This window comes from Tachysurus fulvidraco, chromosome 1, assembly GCF_022655615.1.
Source record: "Tachysurus fulvidraco isolate hzauxx_2018 chromosome 1, HZAU_PFXX_2.0, whole genome shotgun sequence".
Lineage (NCBI taxonomy): Eukaryota > Metazoa > Chordata > Actinopteri > Siluriformes > Bagridae > Tachysurus > Tachysurus fulvidraco.
Window position 1 is genome coordinate 36,470,293 of NC_062518.1, and position 23,348 is coordinate 36,493,640.

The window sequence follows — 23,348 nt, forward strand, 5'->3', positions numbered from 1 at the left end:
TTATTCTTGAACTTCGGACTCATTTTGCAGGTTCTCTAATAAATGTCACGATTGGGATTAGGCAAAGGAAACCGATCGTAGATCAGGGAGATCGAGCGAAACGTACTTCAAGCAGCGGAATATTTTACGCAAACGTCTGAATCGAAGAAGGGAAATTATTCACTTGACACGCCTGGCATGAGAACAGACATATTTATAGCCTCTGTATGGCTGTATCTTTAAGTGCCGCTGCCACGGAGGAACGAGTGTGCTGTGAAATACCGCCCCCACGGCATGCTCGCTCTGACAGATGCACTGCACAATTATGTCCCCCTCGCAACAAGAGCTGTAATCTCCGTCACCCGTTCTTCCATTAACGCATTCCCCCTTCTGTCTTTCTCCCAGTCTCTCTCTCTCTCTTTCTCGCTTTCTCTTACCCTTTTGTTGTTTCTCAGAGCAAGTGCTTCCACATTTCACCCCCTCCCACCGCTCTACAGGGCCCAATCTTCTCACAGGGGGAGAGAAAGACAAGTAGATATGGGAGGAAAGAGAATGGGGTACGAAAGTGTGAGAAAGAGAGCTCGAGAGGCTCTGACATTAACAAGATTGCTTGTTAAATAGAGTGGGAGAGAGGGAGAGAGAGAACACGAGAAAGATATGAAGGTGGAGAATGAAGCGGCTGTAATTGGTAGCTTTGTGAAAAGGTTTCCATCTGTGAGCCTGTGCTTGTGTGTGTCTGTCTGTGTGTGTGCATGTGTTTGTGTGTGTGTGTGTGTGTGTGTCTAAGAAAGACAGGCCTGGGAGGTCTGGGGAGTGTTTCAATGACCAGTAGGTCACATACACCTTTCAATCACATGAGTGAAAGCCTAATTTCGCATAAATGCAAATGTACCCACACATGAGCAAATGAAATTACATATCAACTAAATTTAACACAAATCCCAATCAAAGTGTGGACGAGTTGATAAGCAGTCAAGTGCCTAAATGTCAAAGTAAATCAAGCGAGCCCTTTTAAAATTTGAAACTGAGGCGTAAGGAATAAAAAATAAAAAAAAATCACAAGTAGGACAATCGGCTATTTAATTGAATTATTCAAACCATATTACAGAGACTGTGTGTGGCAGCCTGCTTGTGTGTTTGCATGCGTGCGTGTGTGTGCGTGTGTGCGTGCGTGAGTGTGTGCGCACGAGTGTGTGTGTATGTGTGTGTAATTCTACATAATCCCATCACTGTGGGACTCTCCTCTCTTCACAGTGCCAGACATAGCAACACATTGCCAATGAAAGAAGCTCAGTCCAACTACACACACAAGCGGTGAATTTAAACGCGAGGATAAAGTGCCTAAATGATTATTCCAGTGCCTTAAATGTCATAAACACATCTTAGCGGTTTAGCTGCATAATAAAAAAATCCCAAACACCGAAATAATGTGTGATATTCTTATGGTGGTGAGAGAGAGAGAGAGAGAGAGAGAGAGAGAGAGAGAGAGAGAGAGAAAGCGAAACAGAGAAAGAGAGTGAAAAATGGTTTAACACAAAGAAACAGCAATGACTTGCCGTGATGTGACACTATAAAACGACAGCATGACACACTATTGGCATTCGGGATTATCTATCCATCATACTTTCCCTTCTTTCTTTGCCATTTTCTTATTACATTCTTTCTCTTTTTTTTCCTTTTGCTTTTTTCTCTCTTTTATGCAGACCAGAACTATAGAACAGCAGTCTGCCAGGCCTTATGGAGCTCGGCTCTTTCGCTCTCTGCATGAAATGTAATTAATAACACAGGAATCTTCATCCATCTCTCACCCTGTCTCTGTTCCAATATGAAGGGTTAAAAAATTCCCAACGGAGCCGTCTGTGACTGAGAAAAGTACAACAGCTCGGGCTAATCAAATTTCTCGCATCTGACTATGGGTTTGCATGTCTAAAAGAGAGTGTGTGTGTGTGTGTGTGTGTGTGTGTGTGTGTGTGTGTGTGTGTGTGTGTGTGGGTGGGTGGGAGAGATAGCAGAGGAAGGAGAAATGCATCTACATGTGAACGCCTTAATAGAGTGGATTAATACCATGTATTCAGATTTTAAGTGGATTTAGGTCACAATGCTTTTCTATTAGCAATCGATTATTCACACGTTTCACAATCAATAGATTTGTCATAAAGTGAAAACTGTTTAATTTTGTAAATTGTAAATCATGAACCTAAAATGTTTCTTTTTTTTCTAATTCTAATTTATAATTGTTTCTATTATAATTTAGCCAGAGGCTTTTCTGGTTAATATTTACACAATTTATTTATAAAATTTGATGTAATACTAAAATGTAAGCACAATGGGATGAATTTATGCATTTCCTTTGTACATCACTTCACACAGCGCTTGGCCACTTGGACAAAAGCCAAATCACGGCATCTTACAATTTTGAATATGGCTTTATTCATATATGTGTGTGTGTGTGTGTGTGTGTGTGTGTGTGTGAGAGTGAGTGTGTATAATATATGTGTATGTGTATATACACACATAAGCAGACGTGTGTGTGTGTGTGTGTGTGTGTGTGTGTGTGTGAGTGTGAGTGTGTGTATAATATATGTGTGTGTGTGTGTATATACACACATAAGCAGACGTGTGTGTGTGTGTGTGTGTGTGTGTGTGAGTGTGAGTGTGTGTATAATATATGTGTGTGTGTGTGTATATACACACATAAGCAGACGTGTGTGTGTGTGTGTGTGTGTGTGTGTGTATATATACATATATAAATGAGCAGACGGCAGCCAGGGAGAGAAAACTGCATAAGAGAAAGGTGTTGTCTCATAACTTGTCATTATAATGAACCCACACTTTCATTCTCTCTCTCTCTCAGTGAGAATGTGTATTTAATCAGGACATCAATCTCATGTGTGGGGGAGAAGCGAAGAAACAAATCCAATGTGAAGTGGACATGATAATAGATTTTAAAAAAAGGGGGGTAGATATCAGAGATAAGCCATTTGTCATCTAACCCCCTCACCCCCTTCCACACACACACACACCCTCCTTTTCTCTCCCACACAGGACAAGGACAAAAATAGCACATTGTGATTATAGTGCTAAGTAGCGTAATGGAGATATGTAGTGTAATATATCATATATTACACCAAACCAGTGAGGACAACATAAGGATCATTAAAGACTGCAGGCCCTGATCTCAGAAATAGCCTACGATCCGTCAGAAGACACTCAAGATCTGAACAAAAGTGTTTTGGTTTGTGAAATAATCAGTATGAAATGTTCAAATCCCTCTGCTTTCTGTAAGGCGAATTACATTTGCTAAGAAAACACAAGTCTTCCCCTTCCTGATTGACCCCGAGCCTTTGTTTTGAAAAGAGATATGCTTTTGGACAAAAAAAAAAATCTGAGCCTAGTCTAGTCTGAAACTAAAACAATAGCATTTCAGACGAACAACATGAATAAAAGAAATCGTTGAAATGACAAGATTACTACAGGTGTATGAAGAAAATTTAACATTACAAATACACTCATTTGCATATCGGAGGCAGCTGCAGTATCACTAATGCAAAGGTCAGTACTGCGATAATGATTAACAAAAGGCTCTAATTTAAAATAGCCCAGAGTGAGAAGAGAGAGCAATGAACGCAGGAGGGATGATGATGAAGAGAAGGGAATAAGATGGAGAGAGATGAGATAAAGGTTAAAGGGTGGTCTATTTAAAAAGTGGGTTTCATTATGTATCAGTTTAAAGCCCCTGGTGTGTGTGTGTGTGTGTGTGTACAAATATTCTACAGAGTGTGTGTTTGTGTTTGTACATGTTTAGATTCATCCTTGACATCTCAAGGACAAAGACAAGGACAGTGGTCTTGTTGACGCTACACGGAGAGACACGCGGTCCTGAAAAGGCGAGGAAGAAGACAGGATTTTGTGCTTGTCTGAAAAAAAAAAAAGCAAAAGAGATTACAGCCTAGAAGAAGAAGGAAAACAGATTAAACAGCAGAAAAAGAAAGAGTGACAGTCTAAAAGAGAGAGAGAGAGGAACACTGAGAATGAATAAAAATGAGGACAGAAAATCCTGCGGAACCTGCAGGGCCTGAGAGAACAGAAGGACGAGGTGAAATAGCAAGGTTTCAGTGATAGAGATGGGATGAAAGGCAGAAAAACCTGTGGAATAGGGAAAAGCTGCAGAACTTCTGAGCTTTATAGAGCAGGCACGGTTGAGAAAAAAAAACAGAGAGGGATGTGGGGATGGGGTGCAGTTTTCTACATTGAGGAACAGAGGCTCCTAATCCCTGAACAGGCAGCTTTGTGGAGTGATTGACAGCAGAGTGCGACACACTGGGCCGGCGTTGAAGGGGGTACACGTGAGCGGTGCCAGGGGATAATCCACCCATCGCTCACACCCCCATAAGACAGGGTCAAGTGGTACAGGCCATTTTCTGTTGTTTTCCCTCTAGCCTTACGCACACTTCCATTCAGAAACAGGTTTCTTTGTTTTGTTTATGGTTTTTGGTTTGCAAATGTCGCCCTTAATATGCTAGTATAAAGAAGAGAAGTCTGGCTAAAGCAGACGCACACAAAAACAACCTCACACACACTGGGATGACGAGAGCTGGTCAATCATTCGATTCTGATCTCAGTGGGTCTGTTAGGAAGGTGCTGTGTAAAAACAAGTGCAGCAAGGCAGAGGAAAAGGTAGCAGTGTTGTTCTTTATAATCTGATATTTCCTTGCGAACGCAAGTCAACAGTACTCCTGTCGTTAAAGAACACAAGGCCCAGAGTGTGTGTGTGTGTGTGTGTGTGTGTGTGTGTGTGTGTGTGTGTGCGTGAGAGTGACAGAAAGGGAGAAAGAGCGTTCCCTTCTGTAGGCTGTTTATATTCCAAACATAAATGAAACTCAATATCTTAACATAGACAGAGAGCTGGCAAGACCTCTCAACAGCAGAGCGCTGTGAAGTGGACTATCTGAGTATATTAGATCTGTTTACAGATGGCCATGTGGAGAGAGAGAGAGAGAGAGAAAGACAGACACACAGAGAGAGAGAGTAAGAGTGAGTAAGAGAGAGAGAGAGAGAGAGAGAGAGAGAGAGAGAGAGAGAGAGAGAGAGAGAGAGAGCTAAGAGAAACAGAAGAACATGTTCATTTGCACAGACGGAACCTCAGATGTGCAGTGATTGTGATTGATGTGTTTGATACATGAAACTGTATCGAGTTGCTCTTGTTTTTTGAGGTGTGCATGCACATGTGTGTGTGTAAGTGAGTAAGTGGTTTAGAAAAAGCCTCAACATCATCATAAACATGTGTGTGTGTGTGCATGTGTGCGTGTGTGTTGGATGTTTACGTGAGCATCTCATGATGTGGGATTACAGTAGTCAAATATATTACTTCAGCAATATAGGGTTCTTGCAGGATTCTTTATCTCATGCACACACACGCACACACTAGAAAGCATGCTATAGTGAGTTAAAATCACATGCACATGCCACAGCCACTTGAATATTAAAACCTGAAACCCAACACACATTGAGGGTGTTAAGAGTGTACAGAGTGTACAGCACATGGGAAACTAGAAACACGTGGGGTCACTCCATGACGTGAACAAGCATGGAGAAAAAAGCCTCGCCATCTATCTAACTCTGAAACAAACAAGGCTACTGCAGCCGAAAAACCATCAATACATGCTCACACAAACGCACATAATCAGAACCACACACATCCATCAAACAGACACAAGCATTAGAAAGCCGGGGACCGGGTTTGTGGCATTGCTGAGTCTTTGTGTATAACCCTCGCCCCATTCCACCACCCTGCACCCCCAAATCCCCCTACTACTGGCATTATTCAGGCCCCATTTTCTTTCAGAAGAGAGGAAAAAGAAGAAAAAGTGAGAGAGAAAGAGACAGAGAAAAGAAAGAACACCATTCCTTCTGTTTTCTCTCCTGTGGTGCTGGAGCTCTACAGATGCCCTCCAACAGAGAGAGCTAGAATGATAGAGAGAGAGAGAGAGAGAGAGAGAGAGAGAGAGAGAGAGAGAGAGAGAGAGAGATGTAGGGTGGTGAAAAGAAAAGAAAGAAAAGCACAGGAGGTGAAAAGGAAAAAAGGTAAGGAAGGAATGATTGATTTTCTGGTCGTTTAGATGGGAAGGAAAGAGAACGGCTCATAAGCAGGTTGAAATCTCACAGACCTTCACAAGCGCCGCTAAATTACTTTGACACCACGTTGATAGGCAATCAGGCCTATTCAGTGTGGCTTTTGAAATCAGAATTATTCAGAGGGAAAAGGGGTGTGTGTGTGTGTGTGTGTGTGTGTGTGTGTGTGTGTGTGTGTGTGTGTGTGTGTGTGTGTGTGTGTGTGTGTGTGTGTGTGTGTGAGAGAGAGAGAGAGAGAGAGAGAGAGAGAGAGAGAGAGAGAGAGAGAGAGAGAGAGAGATGGTGGGACTGGCACTAACCAGTCAAACCACACAGAATGAGCAGACAAAAAGGAAAGTGAAGAAACACAGACAGCAATTTAAGACACACAAATGCACAGCATTGCCAACTCTGTAACATAATAGACGGGGTGGAGGATACGGAAGTAAACACACTCACAGGGGGGTTTCACATAAGGATAAGAAATCGTGTTTTGTGATTGACTCAGGCAGACTGTAATCACCAAACTATGTGTGTGTGCTGGAGACATGTTTCTGTGAGCTGCGAACTAGGGCCCTTTGTGTGAAAGAAAGAGAGAAAAGGGGGCAAAGGTAGAAAAACTAGTGTTGCACTACTAAAGAATAGAGAAAGAGAGAGAGAGAGAGAGAGAGAGAGAGAGAGAGAGAGAGAGAGAGAGATGGGGGGTGAACCTCTGAGGAAATTTAACCCCTGACATTGGACTCTATCCAACACTCAGAGCTATAACATGTTTTTTTCACCAGCATGCATGTGCGTGTAAGGCTATTCACAGAAAAGAAAGAAAAAGAACAACAGCAAAAAAACGAGAAAAAAAAATGAGTAAAACTCGAAGCAGAGTGAATTCTGATGCATAGCACAGGGCTTCTGGGATGCATTTAACGAATCAGAAGAAGAAACCCTGAAGTGATATTAAAGCAGGACGGCGGCTGTGGGCCAAACTCAAGTTGCAAGTCCTTACCACGAATGCAACCCGTCTGCCAGAGCTCCTCCGCTCTCGCCTGCAGCACTCCGTCCAACAGAGTTCTCATTTCTACCAAACGCAGTCCAACTCAGACAAAAAAGGTATTAGAATAATGATTCGCAGCTGCCTCTGTGAGCGACGGGGGCGTTCTGAAAGCAACTCGAAACTAGGCCTCATCCCGATCCAGAGGCCGTCTGTTTACTACTTCCCTTTCCGTAGACACTTAAAAGTAGTCAGCAAAATTTGGCAGACGAAGCTGAAGCGAGCTGTTTTGAAAGTTCAAATTTAAATAAATGTAGACCCTTTTGTCAGGGGTCAATCTAGGGCCACGCCCCCCAAACCACTAAGGCTGGAAGATCTAAGTGCTAGTGGAAAATTTGGAGCTTTCAGAATTGACACGTGAGAACAGATGCCTTCTTTTCCTTCTTCTTTTCTGGTTGAATGGTGATGGTCCACCACTGCTTATTATTGGGTGAGATATCTTATTTAAAACTTCTAGATTATGCGAAGACCTTTCCTGCCAAAATTAGAAAAGTGCTCTGTTGTAAGAATCGCTGACCGAACGTGTAATCATCACATCTACGCACAGCTGTGCTTCTTAGAACTACCATAAGCTACTTCCCCAGTAATATCCTTTTAATGGCCCTTAATGTGACTTCAATTAAACTTTATGCAGGAAAAAGCAATCGATGAAAAAGTCAGGAAACTTCAGGGCCTGGAGATCAGAGATCGGATTTGAGCTGCCACGCATGATGGATACGCTAAAGAGTGAGTAAGTGTTAGTGTTCTCGCTTTAGACAGGAACTGGGCTCTCGCCTTGTCAGCAGTATTGTGAGCTTTTCAGTCTGTTCTCTGTACGATGCCAAGCAGGAAGTCTACAGGGTCATGATCCACTGACCATCTCTCATGCTCTGCAAGTGGGTCATGTCAAATCCCAGCTCCCTCAAATGACAATTAGGAGCTGTCTCTGTGTCTCACACGCAGACACAGTTCATTGGTCCCACTTGATTTACTCAGATGTTAGTAAAATCAGTTTTGGCGGCGTGTTCTGGCAACGCAAACAGTCATCTACACCAAGCACAAACTCTGTGTCAAAGTATTTTTAGCTCCGACATTAACAATACCTACTATCATGTTCTAGTCAAACTCAGGAGACACTTTATCACTGTAACAACGCCGCCAGACGCCTCTGAGCACTGTACACAAAGAGCTCTACGTAAATGTCTGTGCGTTTTGAATAGATGTGCTGATACCCCTCATTCCATCACTAATCGTTTTTCCTTTTGTCTACAACGGGTAGGGTTATGGCCTCCTTGTTGTAGGGGAGCAGGGAAATGCAAATAAATCTGGTTTGGCTTCTTCCTTCACACACACTCTCACACACACACACACACACACACACACACACACACACACACACACACACACACACACACACACACACACACACACAAAAGCTGAGCTCAGCACAAACAGACATACAAACTCACCCTAAGGAGGCAGCAGCTGGGGGTGGGGGGTGGGCAGGAGTTCTCATACTACACAGCCTTGAAAATCGGGATTCCCACACCTGGGTCATTACAACAGTGAGCTGGAGATAAGCTTGTCTTGATATGAATCTTTATGATCAGGATATTCACTCAGATCCCAGTATAGGGAAGATAGCTCTCTCTCTCACTCTCTCTCTCTCTCTCTCTCTCTCTCTCTCTCTCTCTCTCGTGCACACTACTGTCTGCCCCACTAATGACTCTTATCAGCAGGCCCTTCAAATTGAACGTGATACAGAAGAGATATAGTGCTATAGAGCACAGGCAATTAGCACAAGTCGCTCCTGAGTGGAGTGAGCCTCCAGGTCGAGGAGTACCAATGTCACTATTTTGTCCTCCTTTTGAGGCCCTTGACCGCTAACGACTTATTCTGGACACACAAAATTAAAATATGACTGTAAGTCATACACATACTACAGACCTAGTCACACTAAACATCAGAAAATAAGCATTTTGGTTTAATGTTCTGATTCGCTTTATGGGAAATAAAACATAAGCATTTGTCTAGGATAAGGAAGAGTTTTTTATTAAACACGCATGTTTTTTATTCAAACATAGAAATACCCAATCAGCACGAAACGATTCGTCTAAGCCCATCCATGATCATTCATTCCTGTGTGTATCTTTATTGAGCAGATATCAAAGACTGGACTAAACCAGCAGCCAGCAGAAAAATGTCCTGGCACTGAAAGTTCAAGTATCTTTGTGCATGGAAAATGTATTAAAACACAAAGATGTGACCCTAAATTCCATTCATATAACTGCCTGTCTGTGTGTCTTTGATGTGTTGAGCTAGGATATGCCAAGGTTCAACGCAGCAATCCAATGGCCCAATAAACTGATTCGCTCTAATCTACAGGCCTCAGAAGTCAGTCATGCATAGCAGAAGCCTGATAATGGCTCTTAAGATTCAGTCAGCCAAACAGTGAAGAGATCAGTCAATAAGGGCTTTAAGTCTGAACACTTTTACAGCCTCAGGCCTGCTCTACCACACCCAACTCTTTAACATGAGAGACCATCAAAACTATTTATCCCCTGCTCTTCAGGCAGGTGCTACTTCCTCAAGTCTGAAAAATCACTTTCTGATCAATCTCTCAAAACTTACTCCAGTACAGTGGCTCAGAGAGGTGAGAGACAGGTGGAGGGGAGAGAGCAACAGTCGGAGTGACAAGTCAATAAAGGAAGGCTGAATTGGGCCAAGCTAATCTATAATAATATGGCCGGTGTGTACTGGAGTGGGGAGAAGTTAGCCTCTGGCTAATCGACTGAAACTGTCCACTCAGCTTGGAGCTCACGATAGACTGTGCTGAAGAAAAAAAAGAGAGCGAGCGAGGGAGAGAGAGAGAGAGAGAGAGAGAGAGAGAGAGAGAGAGAGACGGAGAGAGAGAGAGAGAGAGAGGAGCAGCAAGAAAAAAATGAGGGGGAAGAAAAAAGAGACACAAAATGCAAGTGTGGAAAAGCAACAGAGGAAAGGGGAATAGAAGAAGTAACCATTTGCTGTCTCTTCTCTTTTGTTTCTACAAGTGTACAGATAGAGGGAGAGAGAGAGAGAGAGAGAGAGAGAGAGAGAGAGAGAGAGAGAGAGAGAGTAAGAGAGTGTGTGTGTTTGTGTGTGTGTTTGCCTCTGACCCAGGATGGCCCGGATGGCGGCAAAGAGGATGATCCTGATTAGCGGAGCAGTCTGTGTGAACTAACCTAATGAAAGAAAAAGAATCTCTCTCTCACACACACACACTTTCATACAGCGCAGTGCAAGGGAGTCCTGCTGAACAGTTATGTGACCTCAAAGACCACGACAGGATTAGCTATGAGAGAAAGAGAGAGGGAAAAATAGACACTGCAATAACATCTATAGCAGGTGGTTCAGAGGCTCTAGTCCCCCTTTATGAGTGAACATTATTGCTGCACTGTGAGGTGAGTGCAAAAAAAGATGGAATTCAGCTCCTCTCTTTTTACACGACTTCTGCTCATCCGAGTTTGATTGTTATGGTTTGGGGTGAAGAGGCCGGCTGTCTGGGGGTTGATGGCTAGCGGCTGCTAGGCACGCACTCACGCAGAGACAAACAGCAAGGCGATGAGAGAGAATCACAGGGACCACACACATGCTCTCGAGCAGCATGCAGTGAAGGTACACAAGGCCGTGCCTCCAGGGTGTTCTCACATCTATGGCTCGGCCCAGCGCTGCACAAGTGGCAGAATGTTTACCGCTTTGCATCAGTGTGTGTGGGAACACTTATAACTGATAACATGTCTCATCTCCCACAGCCGCTTTAGAAATCTCATGATCTGTATCTGTGTATATCTTGGTGTGTTGTGATACAAGTGTGTACAAGACCTCATATAAACACAATCCTAGTTTTCTTCACTGGTTTCTACACTGTGTGTGTGTGTGTGTATGTGAGTGTGTGTGAGTGTGTGTGTGTGTGTGTGTGTGTGTGTGTGTGTGTGTGTGTGTGTGTGTGTGTGTGTGTGTGTGTTTTTGTGTGTATGTGTATTTGACCAGATGGCTGGCACAATGCAGATATTCTGCCACATCAGCTGAGAGCCATTTTCACAGCTTCTTTTGCTGAAGTATCGTAAAGCCTCCAGCACACCCCCAAACACACACACGTACACACACCCATGACTACGCATTGTGAGGGCCTCAGACAGACATTAAACAATAGAAAAGCTGAAACATCACTATTTATTTTCCACACACAAGTACACCCACCCAAAGACTAATTTATCCACATAACAACACACACACACACACACACACACACACACACACACACACACACACACAGAGCTTTTCTCCCTGCAGATTTAGATGATGCTACACACTGTTGCGCTCTTTGCTTTCACAGAATAAAAACCTAATTTGCCTTGACCATGGCACTTTAATAGAAATTGGCCTCAGTCCTCGAGCCACAATAGATCAACTCCAATACAATTCAGTTACACAAATTAATGATGCTGCACAAACCCAAAGCTATATACAAGCCCCATAAAATGTCCTTCCAGTAATTCATTAATCCGCCCTTACATTATTTTTTATTGTCATTCTCTTTCCCCAATCATAGTTTTTAAAATATAATTGACCCAACAGCCTCTTACAGACAATTTTTTTGTATGATTTTAAAACAAGCAAGTTTGTGCTTTTGTGTTGTACAGATGATGATGATCTCATTCTGACAGAAAAAGTTATTCTACAAATATTCTGTCTCTCTGTCTTTTCTCGCTCTCTCTGTCTTATCCTTTCTATTTAACCTCTTGTTGATACATTTAGCCCCAATCCCCAGCTTTTTATCCAGAGCTAATTAGCTGCCTATGAAATAATTGTTGAAAATCTGGAGGGGATTAAATGTTAATGTGTTTGAGGGAAAATAGTTGTAATACAAGTCACCACCAGCGGTAACAGGATGGTGACACACAAGCAACCCCTGAAAGCATTTAATAAAATACACAACAGCTTATCTGAGCCTTAAGACACACGGTTTATTTAATTATTTAACACTACATTAAAAAAAAAAAAGAGTGTAATTGTCCCTGAAGTCTCCGAAAGCTATACTAATGTGCATCTGAACTGAAATATATTATAGACACCATATGACCTCTAAGACCTTGCACTTGGGTTGTGCTGTGAAATAAGACTACAAATCACAAGTGACCTGTTATTTTGTACTGGTAAAATTGCATGTTTCCATCTCATAAAATTCCATGCAGAACCATTTAAGGAAACTAAAATCCTTAATTATTCAACAAATCCTTAAGGGAACTTTGGTTCTAATGGTGTACCTTTATTCAAGATCATCTCCATAATTTATTATTCATAAGTCAATCCTACACTCTGCCTACAAAATAAATATGGAGAGATGAGATCTGTTACAGTCCTTCCATAAATGATAGTTAAAAAAAAAAAAGAAGAACCATCCCAAAACACTCTCATAACTCCAGTTGGTGATGGTGATGGTGCTGATGGTGAATTATGTGAACAATGGAGGTCAGCAGATCATAAGGCGCAGCTAATGTCCAGGCTCTTTCATACCTGCGTCACTGATCTCCCATTAGAACGAATACAAGACCTACACGATTACTCTACTTAGACTGTTAGCCACCTCCATGACGCAGCCCAAAGCTACATCGTCCAATATCAATTGTGACGGTTTATTCAATTCCTGTGTCTACAATTGACACTTTTGGCCCATATAGATTTCTTTTCGCCCTCAGCAGTCGTCCTCAAGGTGATCACTGTGCTGCACATGCGTTTTCTTAAGCCTAACTCATACTGACATCCGTGCCTTAAATGATATCGATTTCTGCACATGGAAGGATGCCCCCTGCTGCTCCCCTAGTCTTTGGTCCTCTCATCCCTCTCTCCCTACTGGCTGAGTGTGATCATTTACTGCTACTTGCTACAAGTGGGTTTAATTGAACACATGGAATGGCAAGACCATCACAACAACAACAACAACAAAAATGAGGAGAGGTCAAGGAAAGAAGAGGGACAAATTATGATAAGGAGGAAAAATAATCAGAAGAGAATGTTTAGTTGAAGGTAAGTTAAAGGGGTGTCAAGTTCATAATTAAACATGCCGCAGAGCCCACAATGACCTCCATATGGTTGCTTTTAGTCACATTAAGGTCATATTAATTACAGGCCAGAATGACCTGCATATGCTTACTTTTAATCTAAGTGGCGCGTTCTGGCCTGTGCAGTGTTCAGTGACTCACACCCAACAAGTGTGTGTGTGTGTGTGTGTGTGGGTGTGTGTGTGTGTGTGTGTGTGTGTGTTTATGTTGGAGTGTAGTGCGTTGTTGCAGATTGAAAAAGAGTTGCTAAGGAAAGAAAGAAAGAAGAGAAATGATTTGAGCCGTGTGAAATCAAACAAGTAAAACATTAACTGCGTTAATCACCGCACACTCTGGGTCATGCACTAAACGCGTCACGCAGAAAACGCGCAGAAACTTCCCCCAACACACGCACACACACACACACTCTCTCTCTCTTGCTTTCTCCCCCCGACAGTCACATTAAAACAGAGAACCCGTCTTTCAGGAGCTCCATGGCCTGACTAATAGCCCCTCATAACCCACACACCGATTTAGAAGTAGTCCCGTGACGCCGGGTGTCCACTTAAACAAGCGGATAATGACAAAGGGTGTGTGTAGGGGGCTGCTACACATTATGCTCTGCCCTTCCATAAAACTCCAGTTAGACTAGAAACTGCTTTAATACCATTTACCATGCCGTACTACTGTGTTGTCTGTTATTTAGGCAGGATTTTGACTTGCTTGTGTTTTGCTTGTGTAAATCCTGGTCAAAGTCTTAGATAGCTCAGAAAAGCTCACATAATGAAATCATTGCATTTGTTAGACCTTTGTCTTTCTACTTTGGCTAAAGAGGAAACTGATAAAGAGAAATTGCATGAGAATGAAAAGGATCGATGTTTTTTTTTCTTGCACACAAAATAGTTGTCATTTTATACATGCAAAATTTCAGACCTAGAAATGATCTATTAGTTAAAACCTCCTTACGAGATGGTTAGTTACAGGCCAAGGCGCTATATATATATATATAAAATCATAAAATGTATAGACCCAAATAAGATTTTCCTGCACTAAAATTCTCAGTTGTTTCTTTGTTGTTTTTAACGTTTCTAATAGCACATGAGAATGATTAGAAGCAGGGGTGAACACTGTACAGTGAACATTCTCCATACACTTTAATGCAGACAGACAGGATCTAAATGAGTGCGGCTATAAAAGCCAACGCATCCATAAACGTGTCGTAAAACGTCCCAGCCGTCCACAGTGGATGAAATGTGGCGTTTATGAGTCTGCACTGATGCTCAGAACTCGTGCAGTGTTTCTGTTTAAGCACTAAGAGGACATGTCTCTCTAACCCACCCTGACACTTATTTATACCCGGGTGCCAGAGACGCGTTTCAGAGTCCAGGCGTTTGACGGTATTTTGCGCTACAAAGCACTTCAAATCTCAAACAGCAGTCGGAAATAAACACCCTATAGTCTACGATGTCTGTCTTAGCTTTACTTGGGCTCTTACCTTTTGTTCATGGAGTTCCAGTAGATTGGCTCCATGTTCGTCGCTGTGATTCCGAGTAAATCCACCAATAATATGAGCAGAAATCCCAGCGCGTTTGCGCAGCTCGGGTTCGCCATTTCAAGCCCAGAACCCGCTCTGCGTTCCCACATCATGGATAAAGGAGATTTTTTTCCCCGAAAACACAGTAGGAGGAAGCTTTTAGGAACAAAGCCTAAAGCTCAGTAAGGCTACAGGGGGAATCCGTCAGTGCGTTAAGGTGCAATGTGTCCGCATGGATATCAGCGCAAAACCAAAGGCACGTTTTATTAATGTCGAGTTTTTATTATCCGCTCTGAGATGTAGCAGATGAAATCCAACTAATTATTCTGTAAAGGCACACTTTTACAGAAAGCCCCAAAACGTCTAGGCTTGAATTTCTTAATTGCTGGCTTTTTGTTCTTTAATCAAAGTCTGTGGCTCAATCAGTCGTGGAAAGAAAACTCCACTAACAGCAGCAATCCTGACATCAAGTCGCTTTTTAATCCGGGTTTCTGTCAGCTTTACAATTGGCAAGAGTCTAATTGTATTGAAATTCTCGCGCTGTCTTCGGCTGCAAGATCTCTCTTCTTTCCCATTACCCCTTTTCGTACCTTCCGTCTTCTGATGCGTTTTCCCCCCAAGAGATAAAGGATGCAAAAAATAAAGCAATAAAAGCACGACAACAGATGGATCTGTGATTAAAACGAAATGCGTTTTGGCCTCGCAAAGTTACATTCTCAGAAAGAAAACCGCGCCGATGCCTTTCTTTTCCTTCTTCTTTTTCTTCTCTCCTCCACTTGCTCTCCTGCGCTCTCCTTGTTATTCCTCCGCGCACTGAGTCCTTCACTGACTCCGGCTGCTTTTTGCGCACTGAGTCCTTCACTGACTCCGGCTTCCTCTTGCGCACCGAGTCCTTCACTGACTCCGGCTTCTTTTTGCGCACCGAGTCCTTCACTGACTCCGGCTTCTTTTTGCGCACTGGATTTCGACGAAACCGATCGTATCTGTCATGTAGGTCTTAAATGTGGGCATGAGAATAAAAAGTACAGAAAGTAGAAATAATTAGTAAACTCTAGCACATCGATTGATGTCCTTAATAGAGAGACAAAACGCAGAACACCAGTGTGCGGTGAAGTGGCGGTGGCGCTGGATGGCTAAATCCCCGTGGGTTATGGCTTTAGTAGAGCGCTTCGTGCTCTTGTCTCCTTCACTTGCTGCTGAAAAGCCTTGTGGTGAGATTTGTCCTAGCTCGCTGACAGACTGACTTGTTGGAGAAAAGGAGAGGGAGGGGAAGGGGGAAAACCCTATCTTCCGCCTGGCGGCCGCGCAAACACAATGTATTTTTCTTTTGGGTTTTATTAAACATAATATGAAGCGGCGTTATCAAGCCTGCTCCATTCTACAACCCTTAATTATTCTGCTTCAACCAGAGAATCCACACGTACACGTCTGAAACCACACATTAGCGTACTAAATAACGCGTAAAAATAGTACAGCCTGCTCTATAGAATCGCGTTTTAGCGTTAGTGCGCCCCCGGGTGGACCGATTGTTTATTCTGTCCACATCCTTTCCAGGAGAGTTACGCCTACGTGTTAGATGGCTGCAAATAGACGTAACAGGTAACGCACTAACTATATTATATCTGAACCAGGCTCTGGATAATGGAGAGTGAAGTGATGGAGCTGGAAAGCTTTGCCTGCAGTGTCACACTGTGGACATCACGAGGTACAACACCCTCCTTCACATAGAAGGTAGTGTTTATTAAGGGGGACACGTTCCCAAACGTAAACATGGAGAACCAACCCTTCTACACATTTTGGGGTTTTCCCAGCTCTAATGTACCCACTTTAATTCAGGAAGGACTGTATGGGGGATAATATGTTTAAGACAGGGATCTGTGGGTTTAAGGTAAAACCTGACAGAGGATTCAAGGCTGGAGATCAAGGATGAAATTATATAGTGTAGTCTTAATAATCACATGTTATTCACAGAGAGTCAGAGTGGATTGGATGTTATGTCAAGACATCATTATTAGCTGTGGTCTCAATGTAGTATACATCATTTGGACATTAACCTGTTTTATTGCTTTGAGAAATACTTGATGTTCTCTACACATAGAGGAGTTACAGCCTGTGTGGACAGAGGAGTCAGTCAGACGAACAAACGGCCTGTAGCTCGCCAGCAAATTCTGAGAGAGAACGGGAGAGAGTGAGAGAACGAGAAGGAGGAGAGAGATGTGAAAAATATGTCAAAGAGAAAGAAATAATGAACGTGCAGCAGCCTAGCGTGAGCGTTATAGCAGATGCAGACAGATTCGGACAGGCGGAAAACGACAACAACCGCAAGAAGGAAAATCAGTGATTATGAGGAGGTTGTAGCACCTTGGATGAGAGAGAGCGAGAAACCAAAGAAGTGGGTTGAAGGGCTGAAGCCAAGGCAATGACATCAGCAAGTTTAACAGGAAATAAAAGTCAGGAGATGTGCTGGCACAATGTGAGGGGGGGTGATCTGTGGTTGTGCTGGTCAGCTTAGTGAGGTGCAGATGCTGCATTGGACCCAGGCCCATTTCAGAGCTGTTCATTTATTCATGATGACCTCGTTATGAGTTTTGACCTTAAGCACTGCCTCATACCGCATCCACTCCCTACAGACTCCATCCAGACTGTTGTGCAGCTGCTGCAACCCACAACACACATATGCATACACACAGGCAGACACACGTACACATTTAAACCAGCTGAGTTATCACACTCCAAAAAGTTGGATGAGGACACAAGTAACAGAAATAGTCATGGAAAAAGTAATAAGAGAGAACAAAGTTTGAAAAATGATGAGGAAAAGTGATGAGAGAGTGAAAATGAGAGAGCGCGCATGAGAGAAGGAGAAACAGAGAGAATGAGAGCAACAGAGACATAGAGAGCCAAGTGAAACACACTAATGAAGAAATAGTGCTTCAGTAAGGTATTATATGGGGCAGAGAAGGATGTGTGTGTGCTTGTTCACACTCCTGCCTGTCCTGAAGTTGAGATATCTCCTTCGTATGTTTGTGTTGTAGAGTTTGTCTCTCCCTCTGAGCCTTACTCATGCACTCCTCCCTTACACCCCGGAATGCTATCAATACACACTCCCTTACACGTTCCTGTGTGAATTAGAAAGAGCGCCAGGGAATCACACACAGATGGATCAGATGACTGACAAGACAAAGCAAAATTGACCTACATAATTATTCCTCGCATACCCTATATGCAGTCTGTGACCAACAAAGCAGACAGTACCCTGTATTGCAGTACAATCACTGTATCCAAAGGCCAATGTCTTTAACCAGTAATGTTTGAATGAGTGATGTGTTTCACTGGAAACATATTTTCAACAGGATTTCATGATATCATGTGAATGATAGCCTGCAAAAAATATTGTCGACTTGGATGAAAATGTCTTTTTCTCAAAGATATTCAAATCAAACAGTTTGTTCCGTTTGACTTTATTCGTATATACGTTTTATTTGAATATACACTATTGCACAAGATCTGAAATTTTAACCTGTAATTTTTTGCCCAACCTGGGTTCAGATTTGTGAATATACTTGGCTATATACTAAAGTAAACATTAAAACATGTCTGACTGAAATTAGAAGAAAGAAGTGAAAGTAGGTTAAGTATTGTCCTGATTAAGTTAAAGAAAAATCTTATTGCAACATTTTATTGTAATAGGTTTGACTATTATTAAATTCATTCATGAACAAATCAGCCTAAACTCCCACATATGTCAACCTGTGACATGTGACTTAGCTTGACAGCTAGCTATATTAGCTAATGGTTCGCCACATGACAGTTGTTCTCTATATTAATGAGACAATAATGTAAATTAAAGCAGACAGGAAATCCTACTCATATCCCACTGACAAATGTTAGCTTTTTAAATGTTTGTTCTTGAATAAATTGCAGTGATGCAATGAGGATTAAAAAGATTTTAAAAAGACTGCCATTTTGTAATGGCAGGTTGGAATACTGATTTTTATTTATAAAAATACAGACGATTTATGTAAAGATATTTTTTTTTGTACAACATGAGCAGTAAGGGGGTATTTTAAAATAATTTTATATTAGCCGGTCCACCTACTGGCATGCAGACACATGGAGAACATGCAAAGCTCCACCAGGCAGTAACCTGATATCAGAATTCTACTGGGTCCCTTGGAGCTGTGATTCAACAACACAACACAACCTGTTATTTCACTGTACCAGTCTTTTATATACAGCTAATAATTAAAGTTTGCAAGCAGAGAGGCAAGATTTATACAACTGGTTTGTAAGTTGTAAGTTTTTGTGTACATGTAATTGCCTAAGTGTACAATATTAAAGGACAATAACTAACTACAGAAACGTAAAATGGGTTTTACTTCTCGTCAAGTAAACCTCTATGCTTTTGCTTGCACTCATATGGTCAAAAGTCAAGGTGCAAACAGGCCAATTCCTCCTTTATTCTCCACTATAACTGCCTGCCTTTTTACATCCTTCACCCATTCCCTCCATCCCAGACATCAAGGCCTGAGCTGGGCCTGAAGCTCTACCTACAGGACTGCCTGCAACTAAGCACTAAGCCTCTGCACACAGAGCGAGAGAAGCCAAATGAGAACAAGAGGCAGACAAATGGCAAGAGGAGTGGATTGAGCCTGAAAAAGGGGTGGACGTAAATGATGAATTAGTGGGAAAGATTGAGGGTGACAGAAGGTAGAAAGAAACATAGACAAGGAGAGACAGCGGGATGGAGGAAATACAGAGAGATGGAGTGAGAGAGGGATAGAGAGAGAAGGAAAGAGAACGATGGATGATCAGGGCTGGCAGCGTTGAATGTATTCGGTTTTTGAAGATGAGATCAGTCTCAGGCCTTGGCTGCTGTACACTATCCCCAGAGAGCAATTACACAAGCAATTACAGACCATTACGCAAGGGCTCCTCACAGCTCCAAACCTACAATGGCAGCTCCCTAACTGCCACCACCACCTTTAGTTCATCTCCAGCTAGACAGAAACAGAGAAGCGAGCTTGGGACTATGTTACACTGTTTGTAATTAGTGAAGCCAGACCAAACTGGGATCTTTAATATCCTGGAAATATTTGTACATTAAGTGCAAAGTTCATCGCTTTAGAGACCACTCACACTCAATAAATAAACTAAACTCTGGGACTAGCTGAATAGTCATTTTATGTTGATCAAAAGGCACTTATAATGTGCTATCTGTGATTTAGCTGATGGGGCTGTTTTGAAACTTAAAGCTTAAGCAAATACGTTTCTGCTCTATGGTGTTACATTCAAAACCAGGCCCCCAAACATGCTAGGTCGATTTGATTCACTCCATTCAATTCAGTTTTATTTAATCAAAATTCAGTTCAATCCACTGTAAACATTTTAGCCTCAGGCCTCAAGCCTTAGGTCAGGGTTGCAGTTGCGGTGGATATGAAACCAGGATTACATACAGGCCTGAACCTGCACAGTGGTGGACCAGAGGTTAGTGTGCTGGTATACTGATTGATGGATACATTAAAAAGGTTTCTCCTTAAGCTGGATCACAGCTGCTCAGGAATACTAGATATGCATCAATACCCATACTGGTACCAAAAACATGCAGCTATCCTTTTTTATATACTGCTATACTGATATCTGCTAGCTAAAGGCATCGAATGTAAATGTTCCCATGTAGGACAATTTATCATGGCAAATCTATCTATAAATTCTGCAGGGTTTATCCAAACACTGGCACGTTTTCTGGGAGGTAAAAGCGACCCAAGCTGAGCACTGGATCAGGGTCCCTGAAGCTGTGATGTAGCGATGCTAATTGTGCCACCCAATTAGATTTATTTCAATGGGATATAGCACTTTTAAGAACAGGAATTGTCACAATGCAGCTTTATAGAAATCCTCAAGTGTATTTAGATCCCTAATGAGCAAATCTGAGGTGACAGCAACAAATGAAAACTCCCTGCGACAAGTGGATATAAGGAATCCACAATTGTGTGTATATATATATATATAAGTTTTTTTTCTTCTTTTTCCGACAGCATTCTGTGTAAACTCTAGAGACTGTTGTGTGTGAAATTCCCAGGAGATGAGCAGTTTTTGAAATACTCACACCAGCCCATCTGGTACCAACAACTGTGCCACAGTTAAAGTCTGATGCAGGATTTTATTCAATGTGATAAATCTGATAGGATAAGCTGCATAAATAAGCAGGTGTTCAGGTGTTTGTAATAAAGTAGTTGATGAGTGAATAGCTGTGTGAGTGTGTGTCTATATAACTGCAAATATAAATGCAACTACTGTTGTGAGTCCTTGGAAATATAAAACCCTTTAAGTATTCTAGAAACAGACCTCCTCAAGGTAGCACACATTTGTTTCTCTTTTGCAGCAGTGATCGATTAAATGCTTCCAGTATATTTAAAGCTGAAACAAAAATGTGGATTGGCTTGTCATTCTTAAGAACTGGAATGGGAACTGCTACTTTATTTTCTACAATAATAAGGAATTAACACCCCCTTGGAGTTTCAGGGCCTTTGTCTTCTACTCGCTGGCTCAACACTGGACTGCTGTCACTAAGTAATAACTAGGCTTCACCCTCACTGTCTACCAACGAACACAGCAGAATGATGGGTGAGTTTGGGACTGAAGTGTACGGGACCATCCATGATGGTTGAGGAGATAGTAGATAGTGCTGAAGGAATCAATTTTTACCTTTTTACATTACAAGAGCAACAATTATGCCCGGGCTGAAGAAAGGGCAGGTCGAAAAGAGTGGGTGCTTGTAGAAAGTCAGCCGAACTCCAGGCCGTCAGAGAGATAAGGGGGCGTATGCAGCACTTGAAAATGCCACAGTCATTTGTCTAGCTTTGGAGAGGGAGCCTAGCAATTAGGGGACTGTCATCGTATGGCTGTGTTCAGGTCGTTACAAAGAAGAGAATGTTCTATTCTGCCTTCCGGTCGGAAACATGCTATTGTGGAAGTGCTGAGACACAGCAAAAGTTTCTTAAGTGTGTGGGAGAAACAAGAAGTAGGGACAGAGAGAGAGAGAGAGAGACTGAGGGATAAAGATGGGGAAAAAACAGGTGACAAACACAATAATGTGGATGAGATGAAAGTGTAGAATATGTGATATGTGGGCTATGTGGCCAACTCACAAATTTACTAAAAGTGGAAAAATTGTGCTTTCAAGAAAGTTCCAGTTCAGGCCTAACCATAAAAAAAAAACACGTCAAAACTCAGTGTTGCAAGACGGAGTTGCTAGTGAGGCATACAGAGTCTGGTGCACAAAAGTTTCTTGGACGTTCTGCATCTACGGACCACTTCCAGAATAAAAGGAATCTCCAGTTATCACATTATCATGATAAAAACAGTACTTTAAAAACTTTAAAAACAGTAAAACAAATATGTACCACAATACAAATGTATTCAAACCATATATACACACACAGATATAGATTTGAAACAAGACCTGTACTTATCTACAAAAACTAAATAAAAGAACTATTAGACCACTTTACTGCTGTATAAAAAAAAAGCAGCAGTCAGTGAGGTACATCACGGATGTCTGGTCTGTCCCCAAACCCCCACTGTAAGCACCATGGCATTACAATAATACAACACTACAATAACAGTGAATAAAAGTCTGTAAAGTTCTTTCCAAGACTTTTACAGGAATACTATTAAACTCAACTGAAGTAATTCACTGAAGAACAAAATCAAAAGTGTACAAATTTATTTAGGCTTATTTATTAAGTTTTTAATTTCACTATTAAAAGGCCCTGTGCACATTCTATTGCTCCTGATGCACTCAGCATTGAGTCCTGGTCATGTTGTTCATCCTCTCCATCCATGGACCTTGTGTTAGAAAGTCTCTCCAGTGCCCTTACTCTTCTGAAGCTCTAGCATTAGACCCTTTAAAACACACTTGACTTTCTACTCACTCCTTCTTTCCAAAATTGGTCACTAAGCAACTTGGACTGTAAAAGAGAAGCCCGCTGCAGCTTAGCATTGAAGAATAAATAGATCCACCGGATACAAGAACAAATGCCTTTGTGTTTGTGGTTAGTGAAGCATGTATGTAAGAAACGTGCGTGACTTACCTCCCACGGTGCATGTTATTTAATATGCTTTGCTTGAATGTTTTTGCAACATGCAAATTAATCCCCCCCCCCAAAAAAAAGCACATGAAAAGAAAAATAATTTGTCAAAAAAAAAAAAAAAAAATTTTTATATATATATATATATATATATATATATATATATATATATATATATATATATATATATATATGTATAAAAATGTGGAAAGGAAACACAATAAATGACCCCATAAAATTACAACACAGCAGCTCTGTAAAGACAGATTTAGTTGCTGTTTTTCCCCTATGTGATTTACCTAAACAGCACCTCTAGTGTACAAAACGAGAAACTACACTCACAAAGACCTGCTGTATTTAAATCTGGTATTATTGACTGTGGCAATGGTTTAAGTTGGCTAGAGCTGTATTGACACACACACACACACACACACAGACACACACACACACACACACACACACACACACAGACACACACACACACAGACACACACACAGACACAGACACAGACACAGACACACACACAGAC

The 23,348-nt window shown here is 41.9% G+C and overlaps 1 protein-coding gene across 1 annotated transcript in view; it reads right to left on the minus strand.

Moving 5' to 3' along the window:
* Positions 1 to 16,076, minus strand: part of efnb3b (ephrin-B3b) — a 66,346-nt gene extending 50,270 nt beyond the window's left edge. Inside the window, exon 1 of the mRNA XM_027164985.2 lies at positions 14,687 to 16,076. Coding sequence (XP_027020786.1) covers positions 14,687 to 14,838 — 152 coding nt within the window. The 5' untranslated portion in view covers positions 14,839 to 16,076. The remainder of the gene's footprint in view (positions 1 to 14,686) is intronic.
* Positions 16,077 to 23,348: the final 7,272 nt, after the last annotated feature.